At 38.0% G+C, this 15,754-nt stretch overlaps 1 protein-coding gene across 1 annotated transcript in view; it reads left to right on the top strand.

Annotated features, from left to right (window-relative positions):
* LOC122135452 (serine/threonine-protein kinase PRP4 homolog) overlaps window positions 1-14,792 on the top strand; it is a 28,783-nt gene extending 13,991 nt beyond the window's left edge. The window contains exons 2-4 of the mRNA XM_042714894.1: window positions 7,123-7,272; window positions 14,505-14,583; window positions 14,694-14,792. Of these exons, the coding sequence (XP_042570828.1) occupies window positions 7,123-7,272; window positions 14,505-14,583; window positions 14,694-14,792 (328 nt within the window). The remainder of the gene's footprint in view (window positions 1-7,122; window positions 7,273-14,504; window positions 14,584-14,693) is intronic.
* The last annotated feature ends 962 nt before the right edge of the window (window positions 14,793-15,754 follow it).

The raw sequence follows: 15,754 nt of genomic DNA, 5'->3' as shown, positions 1-15,754 counted from the left end.
AAATTTGCTTTCATCCGAAAAAAGTACTTTGGACCACTGAGCAACAGTCCAGTGCTGCTTCTCTGTAGCAGGTCAGGTGCTTCTGCCGCTGTTTCTGGTTCAAAAGCACACGCCTGTGCACGGTGGCTCTGGATGTTTCTACTCCAGACTCAGTCCACTGCTTCCGCAGGTCCCCCAAGGTCTGAATCGGTCCTTCTCCACAATCTTCCTCAGGGTCCGGTCACCTCTTCTAGTTGTGCAGCGTTTTTTTGCCACACTTTTTCCTTCCCACAGACTTCCCACTGAGGTGCCTTGATACAGCACTCTGGGAACAGCCTATTCGTTCAGAAATTTCTTTCTGTGTCTTACCCTCTCGCTTGAGGGTGTCAATGATGGCCTTCTGGACAGCAGTCAGGTCGGCAGTCTTACCCATGATTGCGGTTTTGAGTAATGAACCAGGCTGGGAGTTTTTTAAAAGCCTCAGGAATCTTTTGCAGGTGTTTAGAGTTAATTAGTTGATTCAGATGATTAGGTTAATAGCTCGTTTAGAGAACCTTTTCATGATATGCTAATTTTTTGAGATAGGAATTTTGGGTTTTCATGAGCTGTATGCCAAAATCATCAGTATTAAAACAATAAAAGACCTGAAATATTTCAGTTGGTGTGCAATGAATCTAAAATATATGAAAGTTTATTCTCCATAATGTAATAAAAATTAATGAACTTTTATCACAATATGCTAATTTTTTGAGAAGGACCTGTATGTATGTATGTATATATATATATATATATATATATATATATATATATATATATATATTATATATATATATTATCATTTTTTTTTTTACTACAGATTAAAGAGCGTAAAAAAAACATTTGTTTGTATTTTCTCTTAAAATTGACAGAAGCCTGAGGCTTTGTGTTATAATAAAAGTAACAAAGCCCAAAGCTTATTGCGATTAAAACGTTTTTAATTCGTTTACGTTTAACGTTTTTTTTCCAAGCATTTATACCATAATTAAAAGCTTGTGAAAAGTAACAATGTTATTTACTTCAGAAGAATCAACATAACAGAGTCGAATTTTTAAATGGTCAAACCAGTGGAATATTACATTTTATTCCTTCAACAAATAAATCATTTTAATGCAGCTAGCTCATATTTATGATTTAATACGTGGGAAACAGGAAGCTTCTCGCTCAGCACAGTGGAGTGCATCGTTTTGTTAACTTTGTGGTTTATTATTTTGAGTCATTTGTGACGCGGTGACACAGAAGACTGTCTCACAACTTATTGCTTTATAGATCTATTGCACAGCCTAATCGATAATCGGTCATTAAATCGACTAATCGAATATTCGAAAATCGTGACCCATCCCTAGTATTTACGTCCCCATTTATTAGGGGAAGTCGTGGCCTAATGGTTAGAGAGTTTGACTCCTAACCCTAAGGGTGTGGGTTTGAGTCTCGGGCTGGCAATACCACGACTTTGGTGCCCTTGAGCAAGGCACTGAACCCCCAACTGCTCCCTGGGCGCCGCAGCATAAATGGCTGCCCACTGCTCTGGGTGTGTGTGTGTTCACTGCTGTGTGTGTGCACTTTGGATGGGTTAAATGCAGAGCACGAATTCTGAGTATGGGTCACCATACTTGGCTGTATGTCACGTCACTTTCACTTTTTTTTTTTTTTTTTTTTAGTGAGACGGCAGACGCTGAAATCACCGCGAGTTTCACGCACGCCTCCATATGTGTGTAATAAACAAAATTGTGCATCTGCGCCATACATTAACAGAGACACGCAGAACATGCAGGATTCATATTTAAATCGACTTTTCCGGCTTAATATTTACACATACTAGTCCATATTGCAATTTGATTTAAGTGTAATGACCTACTTTTGAATAATTAATCCAAAATTTAACATTCCGTGACATTCCGCGTTAAACTGTAAATTCTGTTTTTATGACTGGATTCTGCGATTCTGTCCGTGCACTGCATGTATTTATGCCCAATGTAGACCAAGAGAGCTGGACAAATGGCCGATTTCCACATAAAAAAATTCAAGTTGTGCCATAAGGGTGTGTTGTTACAAAATTTGAAAGGTCCTCCCATTAGACATTCCACCCTTTTCCAGATCCTAATAGTATTGGCCACAGCTGGGCCAAATTTATATTTATCATTTTATTTCCTGTGCCAGCAAATAAAATATCTTGCAGCCTATGTGGTTTAATCTGGTCAGCTTCGATTACTCTCCACAAAGCTTTAGATTGAGAATCAACCCAAATATGAAGACCCAAATATGAAGTTGAAATGACAAATAAGCTTGCGCTCACTGTTGTAAATGGTAGCTCGGCTTTGCGCATGCGCCTCTCAGAAGTGACGAACGCTGAAGGGCAGGGGAGAGATCAAAACAAAACAACGTTCACTGATTGAAAGTAAAAAATGAGGATTTGTAAAGAAGAATGTCGGAGGATTTCGATATAAGCCAAGGGAAGACTGGTTTTCCTTTGAAGTAAGGAAACTTTGTTTCCTTTGCTCCTGTTAACAAATGTTGGCTTTCACGAGACTCACCGGCGCATGCACTATGCCAAGCTCATACGTCATCAGCCTGGAGCTACTTCCGTGTACAACTGTTGGTGCAACCTACATTAAAGTGATTATTACATTTTGGATATAAATATTTTTCTTACAAAAATGCATCAATTCACTACAGGAGGCCTTTGTTCACCCCCCCAGAGCCATGTGAGAGACTTTATTTTCTACAGGAGGCCTTTGTTCTTTGTGCACTTATAAAATAAAGACAACAAACAAGGTGTGCTGTCTGCAGCCTTTGTCTGCACTGATCTTCATTTACAAACGCGTCATTAAAATGTACTGTAACTCAGTGAATACTCAACGAAGAGACATGAGAGAGATATCTATAGAAAGCTTGACATGTCTACTTTTAAACTAAATCACTAAAAATATTCTGTGATAAAGTAATCCATATGAAAACAACGCAATGTCCGTTTTTCACGTCTCCCTTCATTATCTTCTAATGTGACCATGCCCCCTCGCTGAACGCTCTATTCAGATTCTAATGTTTCACTGAAGCACGTGGCTTGAATACGCCCACACAACAGAAGACAACGCAGCGAGATTGTTCAAGTTTTTTTTTATTTTACTGTTTGCGTCGCGATGAGAGGAATAAGACATAATTTACCCCAAAAAGATGTGATGTGGTTGAGGATTTGAGATTTGGATTTCCTCAGAAAAAAAGATTGAAGCACTTTATTCAGCAGAGATCATAAACATGAGTAAGTCTCTTTTTATTTATTTATGTACTTATACTAGTTTTCACATAACGTGTAAACATTTTACGAGTTAGACTTTTTCCAAACTATAATTCCTGACTAAATGTATAATCAAGTGAAATATAATGAAGTTTCAATAACATTATACACTACTATACCATTCAAAAGCTTGATGTAAATAATATAAATGTAACTTTAACAAATGTAACAAACAATGCTGTTCTTTCAATTTATCCCCCCTAAAAACCTGAAAAAAAATATTCTCAGCTCTTTTCAACATTAATAATAATAATAATAATAATAATAATGATGATAATGATAATAATAACAATAAATGTTTTTTTTGTAGAAAATAAGATTGTTAAAAGGATTTCTGAAGGACTGTGTGACTGGAGTAATGATGCAAATAATTCAGTTTGAAAGTCAGCTTTGATTGTTCCTAATAAACTGTTTAACTGCACTCACAAGTGAATATTAAATTATGTTGTGGGATAATTAAATATATTCTAAATAAACTACAAACATAAAATTATGTACATTTATTTTGTCCTCACATTCTTTCTTGTAACTCATCCCTCTCAGTGACACTGCTGACTGAATGGCTCATTATGCAGCTCATTATGCAGGCCTTTGTCTTCTCAAGTGTGAATCACAATGATATTCATGATAGTTGACGCCTACTCGCATATGACTTTTACCAACAAAAAGTGTCTTAGAAAATTTAAATCAATATATTGTTTTTTGTAAGTGAGTAAACAAGATGATTTTCACATAATTTAGAAAGAAAAATTCTAGGCTACAAGCTCCAGTTCTCAAAGGTCCCGGGAACCAATGTTCTGTATGTGTTTTATTGCCTTATTCAAGTGATTTAACATTTTTAGTTTTTCACTAACCACGCATAGCATTTTTTTTCTCAAAAACACAATCATGTACATACATGCTGCTCACATATTATTGTACCCCAGTTTGTGCTTATTACAGTGAGATTAGACTTTAGGCATTTAGATATTTATAAGAAACTGAAAAAAGCAAAAATGTCAGGGCATGACAAAACTTCTCCAGGCCCCAAAAATACCCTTAGACTCCAGAGGGTTAACTTCTTTTGAACTGATGCATGCAACACCAATGTAAAAATGCACCAAGGATTAACAAGCTGCTGGATTCATGAATATTAACCCTCTAAGCGCCAAAGTCGCAAAATTGCAACAAGACGTCATACTTAATAAAACAGACTGTAGTTCCTAATATGGTGTAATATCTCATTTGTATTCCCTACCACTAGATGGTAGACATGTAGTACTTCGATTCTAGACCAACGTTACGTCAAGTTCTTATTCAAAGTGTTCGAGGAAATAGCAGAGCAAGTGAGCTATCATATTATTGATGCGGAAGTAGTTCAGTTCATATCGTGTGAGTAAATTGAGAGATTTGTGAGAGAAAATCACCAAATGGCTAATAAAAAGTTGTACCGTGAGAATTTGTTGCAAATATTATTCGCCAATTCTGACTCTGAAGGGGAATATTTGACTTTTGCAAATGACGATCGGTCTTGTAATAGTCACGCTTCTCCCGGTACATCTTTGCAGCGCAATGGTGCCGCCGTGCAAGGCGAGAGTGTTCACAAAGCACAAACAAATGATCATTTGGACCCTTTGCCCAACGGGGATGGGGGTGGCAGGGTTGAACGTGGTTGTAGTGTCCATAGGAGAGCTGTTGCTGATCGCGCAGGCTCTAAGGGCCACTGGCAGATAGTACAAGTGCAGTCAGTTAGTAGGTGCGCTCTGCGCTGTGTCATGTAATGAGAGGTTGGTACCCTACTCTCAAGAACTATAAACTGTGTTGCCTAGATACCTGATTGGGCAGATAGCTGGTCAACTGATCAAAAAATAGGCACATGCATTTTACTATGGCATTTTAATTTTACATTATTATTATTATTTATAACTAATGTTATTTTGTAATTTTGATAGTGTGAGTGGTATTAGTAAACGAGTTGTGTGCCTACTTACTAGAGTTTAAGGTACACCAAATACAAAAACAGATGCACGCTGCACTCCATTGAGATGAACTGCAAAATATCACAGTTCGCTTGACGAAGAGTGAAACTCTGAAGCGTACGTTCAGTGTTTGGCGAGTGAAAATATATCTGTGCTAAACTTATACTCAGCCTCCAACTCACACACCAGTATGTAAATTCTCAGTTTATTAGCCATTGGCTAATATTAGACACCATTTAGTCGTCCAGAGTGAAGATTTAGTCGCATATGCAAGTGATTTACTTGCAATGTAGAGGGTTGGAAGAAAAGTTTAAGAGTACCAAACCGTCCATGTATACTGTTTCAGGAATGACAAACATGAGTGTAAAAAATTACGTTGAAGAATCTGTTAAATTATTCCGCAATTGACAACTGTAACAATGAACGGAACAAATTATCTGATAAGCCAATGTCAAAACAGAGCTGCACTTTAAGAGATGCTGAGTAAATTCAGAGTAACAAAACTACAGCAACAACAAGTAGGGTTGGGTATTGTTTGAATTTTATCGATTCCGATTCTACTTACTGATCCTATTTTTTTTTTTTTCGATTTCCATTTTTGATTCCAATGTGATTGAATAATGATATCAAACATTTATCCTGGGTCTCTTTTTTGCAAACCGTTTATTGGAGCTGAATACCATGAACAAAAATCAGCATGCTACATAAAAACTGGACTCTTTAAGAGCTGTTTGTGTGCAAAATATAACTGCATGATTGTGAATTTTTTTTGTCTTTTCTCAACTAAACAAAATCACATATAATTTATGATTGAATGATTCAGTGACTCACTCAAGATGTACTGGTTTCATTACTGGATGAATCAGCGTTCTTGAATTAATCTCTTGTATGATTCGAAGACAAATACATTTTAACAGCTCCTTTTCACCACCTACTGGCTTTAATGTAATCGACTAATCTTCATTTTAAGTGACAAATTACTTTCAAAAGGTGATTTACTCTATTTTAATCACTACCATACACATCGTACAAACACAGTTTATATCTACTATAAAAACTATAAACTTTTATCTCAGTACTTATGTGATTTAAATGTTTGTAACAGAAATAATGATACTGTGTGGCTGAAAAGACTGTGAAGCTGTTTTCTCAACATTGGTCGCACACATCAAAGTTTGAGGAATGAAACCGATGAATCATTGTAATTTAGGAATGGAATCACGGTGTTTGAATCGTGTTCGCGATCTTTAAAGATCTATTAAATATAAGTTGCAACATTTAGCTATCACCAAATTTATACTTAGCTGTTTTTGGCTTCTGATCGCAAATGTAAGCAAACTTTGAAGCACTTAGATTAGCGAGCAAGGTCCTGGCAGATCGCTAGGTCCGGTCCTCACAGGTGAAGAAGAAAAAAATAATTGGTTGGCGGAATCGAAATTTTAATTTGACATTAAGTATCAGGAATCGGAATCGATTTTCGATTCCCAACCCTAGCAACAAGTCTGTGTTGGCTTTAGCAGCTTCTACAGGTAAAGACAACTTAAAGCACTCTTCTTGATGTGTCCTTTTTTTTAGGCAGTGTTTGAAAATTTTAGTTTTTAAATTCTAAATGTCAAAAATATTTAAATAGTTTAATTATTATTCCATTAATGAACTTAATTTGTAGTATTAATTTTAGCAGAGTTAAAAAAAAAAAATGAAATAACGTCTTTAAAATAATTTGTTTAAAATATGTAGGATTTTATTTTTGGGGGGTGGGGTGCATGTCTTTGTCACCTTTTTACCCATGATGAGTTTGCATCCCTACAGTTACATGTGTAATGAATGGTTCTCTTTTGGTGTGTCTGCTGAAAGGGACCGGTTTGGCCACTCCAGACCACGACGATCCACCTCCAGAGAGCGTGAGGGGAGGAGGCGGCGGCGGCGAAGTCGGGATGAAGACAAGTTCAAAGGCAGTCTGTCAGAGGGTATGAAAGCAGACCAAGACTCCTCCTCTGAAGAAGTGTGAGTATAATAGTGCTATTTTCAAGGTTTGAACCTAGTGTTGTTTAGGGATGCACAGATTATAGATTTTGTTGGTATGATTATAGTCTGAGGAATGATCACGGTCCATGTCCGTATAGCCACTTTCAAACTGCAAGTTGGACCCGGAAAATTGCCAGAACACATTGTCGGGTCGGGATTAGTGTGAACGCAAACACTTCCCGGGATTGATTCTGGGATTGATCCAGGGTTGGAGATCCTAGTAACATTGCCGGGTTCAGTCCCAGAACGAGCACTGTGTGAACAAAAGCCAGAACTAATGCCGTAAAGGGTGTGTCGTAGTGATGACGCAGGTTATCGCATGACTCTTTTAGCGGATGTTTTGAAGGCAGATTAATGTTCGCGACGAAACAAATATGTGCAAACAGTAACGAAGCAGAGATCAGTTTCCAGCAGAAGCTGAGATCGTGCGCCAGCTTAAGTGAAAGTTAACGTGTCTAACGTTTTCGACTTGTACATTACACGTCACACCGTGATATCATGTGTTTCACGGGACCTTTACAGGTTGTGTGTGAACGCACGCACATATTCCGGGTAATCACTGGCCGTGTGAAAGTGGCAAAATCTAGCGACCCGGGAACAATTGCCGGGACACATTACCTGTGTATTTTCCGGAATCGCAGTGTGAAAGGGGCTTATTTCCCTTTTGAAAATAACTAATGGAAATCGGTTACAAAATTTTGTGTTTTCAGTTTGTGCATACTTGCTACATTTAATTTAGACCTGAGGTAGAGAACTTGAAAACATGGTGAAAAAATCTATTGCTGGTTTTTGACTTAAACATAAATAATACTGTAAAAGGTATAATAAATCACACGTTAAGTACTATTATTAATATAAGACTAATTAATTTTATTTATCACCCAGGGGAAACTGTTACTAATAAGAGGAATTAACTGAACTGTTATTGTCATCAACTCTCATCCATGCATATTAATTTTAAAAATCTTTTAACCCTCTAAGCGCCAATGATATGGTCGAGTTTACTTGACAAGATGCGGCACTGAATAAAACGGCCAATTTTGTCAAATAGGGTGTCAAATTTCGTTCGATCTCCCCTCCACTAGATAGCAGACATTTCATACTTCATCTCTTATTTAAAAAAACGTCATGCGTCTATACAAAATCTTCGAGCTAGAGCGCATTGAATCAGTGCGAACAAAAGCGGAGCTAGTGTGAGAGTGAGCCCCTTTTATCAGAGCAATATTGTAGTCAACGTCAGTGAGTATTTGCATTAGATTATTATTATTATTATTATTGTTGTTGTTTAATCATCATTGTCATCATCTTATTGTATTGGTATAGATTAAGCTTAATGGAGTTTTGGTGCTTCTATTCGCGGACCCTGATTCTGAAGGGGAATATCTGCCTTCAGAAGGTGACGGTGATTCTGAAAGTGAAAGTAAAGCCCTACACCAAGCACAAATGGTGAATCCTTTGCCCAATGTCAGTGGTGGGAACAATGTTTCCCGGGGTCGGAGTGTTCATCGCGAAGTTAGCAGGCATGTTAGTGTTGTGGGGAACGAGGCGGGAGATTTTTACCGCGCTAGTGTAGCTTTGTCTTCTGACCGTGTGCTTCACCGAAATCGCGGCGACAGTATTGTGGTGGAGACTAATGCCTCTGGGTATGTTAGACGAGGTCGAAGTATTCAAAGGACAGTTAGGGGACAACGTGGAGGTAGGGTGGGGAGTCGCAATGATAATGACAGTAGTCCGAGCTGTGCACACTCGGCGCGCGCTGTCTGTCTCTCGTCTTGTCTCGTCATCTCACTCATGATCTGTGCCTTGCGGTGGCGAGTGAGCTTTTGAACTAAACCGGTCTTGTCTACTTGTGTTTGTGTGTCATATGAAATAATATATATGTGCCCCATACATGGAATCAGAGTGCCTACTGTATGTAGTAAATGGAAAATCTCTACAGCAAAAGGCCAACCGCTACATGCATTCGGTTTGTTTCTACCATTTATTAGTAATGATTTACACAGTTTGTTTACTACTTATTATTTACCTGAGCATTCAGTATTGTGCATATAGCATACAGAAGGTGCGGGACATTTTGGGGGGAAAAAAGTGCTGCAGTTTTTATTATTTTAAACATGAGACTTTTCATGAAAATTCTATAATCCAAGATGCCGCCACCATATGACATCATGAAGATGCAAATTAGATGGGGAAATGTAATCCCTAAATAAACTTTGGGTCATCCTTAATATCTTCTATAATTTACAGAAAGTCTCTAATCTTTATCACTTTTAAGATATAGCCTTTTGAAAATTAAGATGTCAAAACATCGAACGTTTTTAGGAAAAAACCTCTGGCGCCTAAGGGTTAATTTCATCTAAGTTTAACATGTGGCCTGAGAAAATCATGTCAATTATTTTGGTTTGTGAGATCGGAGAGCGTGTTGCACACACACAGAAACTTGTGACTTTTATTAATAAAATAGCTTACATACTGAATTGCTACATTTTATTTTTTCACCAGGCAAAAAATCACTGTTTTTGAGTAACCTAAACAGTTTTATTGTTTTTAGAGAGACGGTGCAGCTAACAAGCTGTAGCTTCGCATCGGTTGGTTCTTGCCTTCACATTGTGTATTAAAATAAAAAAATAAATAAAAATAAATATATATATATATATATTATTATTATTATTATTATTATATATTTTTTTGTTTTTTTGTTAATTTATTATTTTTTTTTATTTTTTTTATTTTATGGCATCCCCTGCGAAACATTTCTCATACGAGTATCGATACAGCTGGCCCAGTATCGATATTGTGGCATATGTGCAGCAGTGAACAGTGTTTAATTTGAATACAAGAACAGCATTTAAATTTGAGTAGAAAAGTGCGAGGTTTCTAAAAAATAATGAATAGAGCATAATATATAGGCCACAACAAGGCCCCTTTAAATACAAGATAAGCGTTCGATCTACGTCAGAGCGCTCATGAATCTTTCTGAAGCGTTAAGAGCAGGGCGGCCAGAGCGATTTTTGACGCTCTCGATGGCGGCGGTGTGAACGCACAGTAAGTAGTACACCTATAGTATATCACACAACATTTCTTCCATGTTTTAATTTTACTTGTAAAAACCCTTTGTTTGCCAAAAAATAAAGTTTGCTTAATTTTCAATAATTAAAAGATAAATGAAATAGTTTTATGCCTTCATTTGATAACCAGAAAAATTGAAATGCACAACGCAGAATTTCTGAGGAAAAAAAAAAAATCAGGCTACTTTGAAAAAAAATAAATGAATAAATTAAGTTGTTTTATGCATTCAAATAATTAGACGTGCTAAAACACAGAATCTGGTAACAATGAAAAAAACATGAGACCACAAAAGAAAACATTTCATAGGGTTCCTCAATTAGATTGTTCGCCAAGGGTTCATTGCTCTCATGAGTCGACTACCCCTTACTGGAATTCTGCCAACAAGTACCAAGCCACAAGGGCCAACGTGAATCTCAGTATATGCTAATATTAACTATCGCTTGAGGATAATTACAAAAAACACACATACGTTATGCGCACAACAAATGATTGAAGGGGGTTTTCTGCATAACTATTTTAGTCTTAAAACATACCACTGCATAATTAGTTTTTCAAATATAAAAGTAAGTACAATGTGTCAAAGAGCCAGAATCTTGAATAGTGTCATATAATATGGATTTATTTTACGCACTAGAAACATCATAATTCACGAATAATTTGAGTAATCACAAGTAAGCAACAATAAGAACAAAATTACTATTTATACATACAGTAATCCCAAGTTACCGTTATAATAGCCGTATTTACATTATATCTTTGTCATATAGTGTCAAATTATTCAAGTGGATGACATGCTGAAGGGCAGTTAGAGCTATGCTAATCCATACAGATGTGCAAGATAGTCAACAAATTGTTTAATCCACAACCTTATTCCTGGCCGTTCACAATTGATAGCGGTGAGTACACAGTACAAATTACGAGCAGGAAAAGCGGTTGATTAACAGCAAACATGCTGATTTTCGGCCTCAAACGAGACAGCATCGGGGGACATTATGGGTCATCATGCAGGCAATACAAGCAACCATTGCCCACAATACACACAAAAGAGTATTAAGAAATAAAAATAAAAAAAAAAAAAAGAAATTAACGGTGTGCAAAAAGAGATACGCTAAGTTACGTTTTTCAAAGAGTTGTTTCCACATCTGAAGCACTGCCACAGACAGGCACGTTTGGTGTCACGGCGCATGATCTACTCTATTGAGAATGGACAGACATCTGAGAAGTTTCACTCCGTGGCGCAATATTGGAACTTGAATTTGTAATCTTATTGGCCTTCGATCGTCTTTTAAAGAGGACATTAACATTTGGCTTCTATGACAAAATGAACGAAACTTTGTAGAACTTGAAACTGGACTTCCCCCCCCCCCCCCCCCCCCCCCCCCCCCACACAAAACCCCCGGGCCCCCGTAACTTTGTAAGGGGAGTATGCGCTCCGTGTCTCTCCTGAAGTGTAGACGATCGAAGGTCAAATAATTTCTATTTGTAAACTATCAATCTAAAATTAATGACAAAACTCCCTTACAATAGTCGAAGAAAAACAACCTCAATAAGAACATTAATTAAAAAAGAGGCCCAAAAACAATTAACCACGTCGCACATAATTTCTAACAGGCTCTTCAAAATATGGGCATTTCATTGAAATTTTGTTTATGTTTTTACCAAAGATTTGTTTTCGCTAATAACGTGTTTTCATTCTGCACAAATGCCTTGCCAATTCAGATTTCGGATTTAGGTTAAATACAAGGATTAAATGTTTCGCAAGTTTTTCGTTTGGGTGTTTTTGACAACTGGGTATGAACTAATTTCTCCTGTTGGCTGGGAAAAAGAATTTTTGCGCTTAGAGACCAGATTTCATCACCGCGAGAGCTTTCAATAAGGCGCGCCACTGAGTGACGTCTGTGCTTCCCAGTCAGATAGCACCTGTCCCCAAAGCTCAACTATCCAATCAGAGTAGATCACTGTTAAAGCCCGCCCCCACGAGGGTTTGTGTCCAAAACACCAAACAAAACGGCAAGCGTACGCGAAATCTGTGGCAATGCATTCAGAACCAACGATCCGCGAAAAATGAATCTTTGAAAACATTAACAGAATGAAGCTATTGAAGATCCTGTTAAATTTGTGCGATGAGTTCATTTGGTTCATTTTCATTGTGTTTTTCTTCTTTGGAATGGCATATTTTTGATAGTTTCTGTAAAGTTACGTTCGCAGTTTTAAATAAAAAGTTCGTTCATTTTATGAACCAACTGTAATATCCATAAGCTTTTGAACTCTTTTCATTGGATCGTCTAATTCTGTTGTGACACGGTATGCTGCAAAACCATGGCTTGTTTTTTTACATACCAAGACGCAGTTTTCGAGCGTGAGTTTCCAAATGGGCACAAACATACTTCCCTGAAGAACTGAAACTTAAAGTAATTACTATCCATATTACAATTATTGCTTCGTTGTTTATACAAAGATTTAAATCTGACATTTAACTTAAGTAATTTTGTGTATTAGTGCGCATCTGGAAATGAATTGTTTCAAATGATTCAGTTTGATTTGGTGAACTGGTTCGACCACTTCAGTAAGAAGATCCAGTTAAATAGTAAGATTAATTCGTGATCATCACTAGACGCTAGACAAAACCAGTAAAACCCATTACAAACGTGGCATTTGTTGCATCCAGTGGGGACATAATTACTCATTATAATGACTTACAATGTCTTTTTTCGATTGCGCTTGTGTATCGTGCTTTGCTGTGTAAACCTAAAACCATGTTGGCATTTTTGATCGGAGAAACAACAAACAACAAGCCTACTCTACTGCACAAAACTCGCATTTGAATCATCATTGGCAAATTATTTAAATATAAAAAAACTTACTTACAGGCCGTGAGTTAGAAGCGCCAGACTGTCCTTGCAAAGTTTGAACTGCCCAACTCTATAGAAACAGCCGTTGTGCCACAGACTCATTGCAGGTTACTGGTTCAGGAAACAGTCCTCATCCTCCATAAAATGCGTAGAACACATCTGAATATTTGGGTTGGACTGTTCTAGAACAGTGTTGAAATACAACTTAACCACTGATTTCAAGTCATGTCCCTTTTTGGAAGGCTAAACAAAGTAGGGGGGAAGTTGTGGCCTAATGGTTAGAGAGTTTGACTCCTAACCTTAAGGTTGTGGGGTTTGAGTCTCGGGCCTGCAATACACACTACTGAGGTGCCCTTGAGCAAGGCACCAAACCCCAACTGCTCCCCAGCGCCACAGCATAAATGGCTGCCCACTGCTCCGAGTGTGTTTATGGTGTGTGTGTGTTCACTGCTGTGTGTGTGTGCACTTTGATGGGTTAAATGCAGAGCATGAATTCTGAGAATGGGTCACCATACTTGGCTGTATGTCATGTCACTTTTTCACTTATAGTTTCCACTTTCGCAACCAAACACACAGCGACTCCAACATACGGCAGCGAGCGGCAACAGAGAGAATAGAAGTAATGCCTTCTTTCTTTGCGTGTACATTTGGGCGCCGTTATGCAAATCTTCCCACATAGTGAGCGTAGACGGCGAGTGTGTTAAAACGAGCACTTTTTCTTTTTATAAAAAGTCTTAACTTTATAAAGAATATCTCTTTGGATTTAAGACTTTAGTCTTGCAACTTTACAGATCTTCTTTATGCACCAAGAGCTTGTAACACTCTAAAGAGAAAGGAAAAATTGAAATCGCATATATGACCCCGCTTTAAAATAACAAAACTTTACCAAAACCTTTTTATTTTTGTTGAAAAAATGCGGAGTCATTTCAGGCCTCCACAGTCACTAGATCTCAATCCAATAGAGCAGCTTTGGGATGTGGTGGAACGGGAGATTCGCATCATGGATGTGCAGCTGACAAATCTGCAGCAACTGTGTGATGCTATCATGTCAATATGGACCAAAATCTCTGAGGAATGTTTCCAGCATCTTGTTGAATCTATGCCACAAAGAATTAAGGCAGTTCTGAAAGACATCTAAACCGGGATCCAACCCGTACTAACAAGGTGTACCTAGTAACCTAGTAAAGTGGCCTGTGTGTGTTTGTATATATGTGTGTGTGTGTATATACTAATCTTGTCATATAAGTGATTGAGTCTTTTGACTGATGTGAAACCTTAATGAATGTTTAGGCTAGAGGACTTCGATGCAGAAGAGGAGGATGAAGAAGCTCTGATTGAGCAGCGCCGACAACAGCGCCTTTGCCATTGTGCAGGTAACACAATATAGCAAATTCTTCTGGAAAGACTGTAACTTACCTCCTTTTTAGAGAACACGATCAGATTATACATGCATAAAAACTCTGTTCTGTTTTGATATAGAAATATAAATCTGTAAATGAGGACAGTAATATGGGCGCCATGGCGTCAGAGCCGCAGCAGTCCTCAGAGCAGCACCCACAGTCGCTCACCTTCCCCTGATGACATCCTGGAACGGGTAGCACCGATGTGAAGGAATACGATCGGAGAATGTAAAGCACTTTTGAGGCCAACATCAAGCAGCACAACCTCATCGCTATGAGAAAGAATATGTCTTTGCTCTAAGTTGGGTTATGCATTTGTTGATTATCATGGTTCTTGCTTGAAGCATTTTCAGAAAATGTGGGGGAATTTTATGGTTACAACTGGATTAGTCTTTTTCCTATAAAGACACATCAAGAGTACAATTTGTAAGCTATGAATCTACTCTTTGTCTTTTAATGGCAGGGGTCAACCTGAAGAAGCCCTCAGCACCTGACATGTCTCACTGAGTCAGATGACATGTTTGCTGCAGATTTTGATGTAAAGCTTATTTGATCTTTCTGCAGCTTAAAAGATGTATACCAGTTGGTGATCGTGTGAGAGTTTTGACTGCTTTGTTCGCTCTCATTTCAGAGTGCTAGACTGAGGGCTGCTGGCATTGGTAAAGATTTTAAGGAGAACCCCACATCTCCAGGTGACAACTGGACCTGAGTATTTTCATGGAAGGATGACTACCGTAAGCTTAAATCTTTTATTCCAAAACTCTTGATTCTTTCCTAAAGGCACCGGACGGGGAACCCATGCTTTTTTAGATGCAAGATAATGATAACAATTATAAAACATCTGTTTTAGGTGTGGAAACATCGGCAAGAGAGATACTGGGGGACAACACGCTCCGTTTGATGTGTTATGGGTACAACTGGACAGGGTGTGTTCTAGTTAAATGTTAGGCAGAGCTAGGGGGACACTGCCCGGGCTGGCCAGGCGGGATCTCGGGGCCGGCAAGATCATGGAAAAACAAGGACGCTCAATGTAAAGTTAAGCATCTTCAACAATTGGATGTGTCGCAGTGGGAATGCATTCGTGGCTCTTTTCATATTTAACCCCAGAATGTGTATAGAAGTTTTTCCACCATATCTACT

The sequence above is a fragment of the Cyprinus carpio genome, chromosome A24, assembly GCF_018340385.1.
Source record: "Cyprinus carpio isolate SPL01 chromosome A24, ASM1834038v1, whole genome shotgun sequence".
Taxonomy (NCBI): domain Eukaryota; kingdom Metazoa; phylum Chordata; class Actinopteri; order Cypriniformes; family Cyprinidae; genus Cyprinus; species Cyprinus carpio.
Note: the sequence above shows the minus strand (reverse complement) of the source record. Positions and strands in the feature narration are given on the sequence as shown.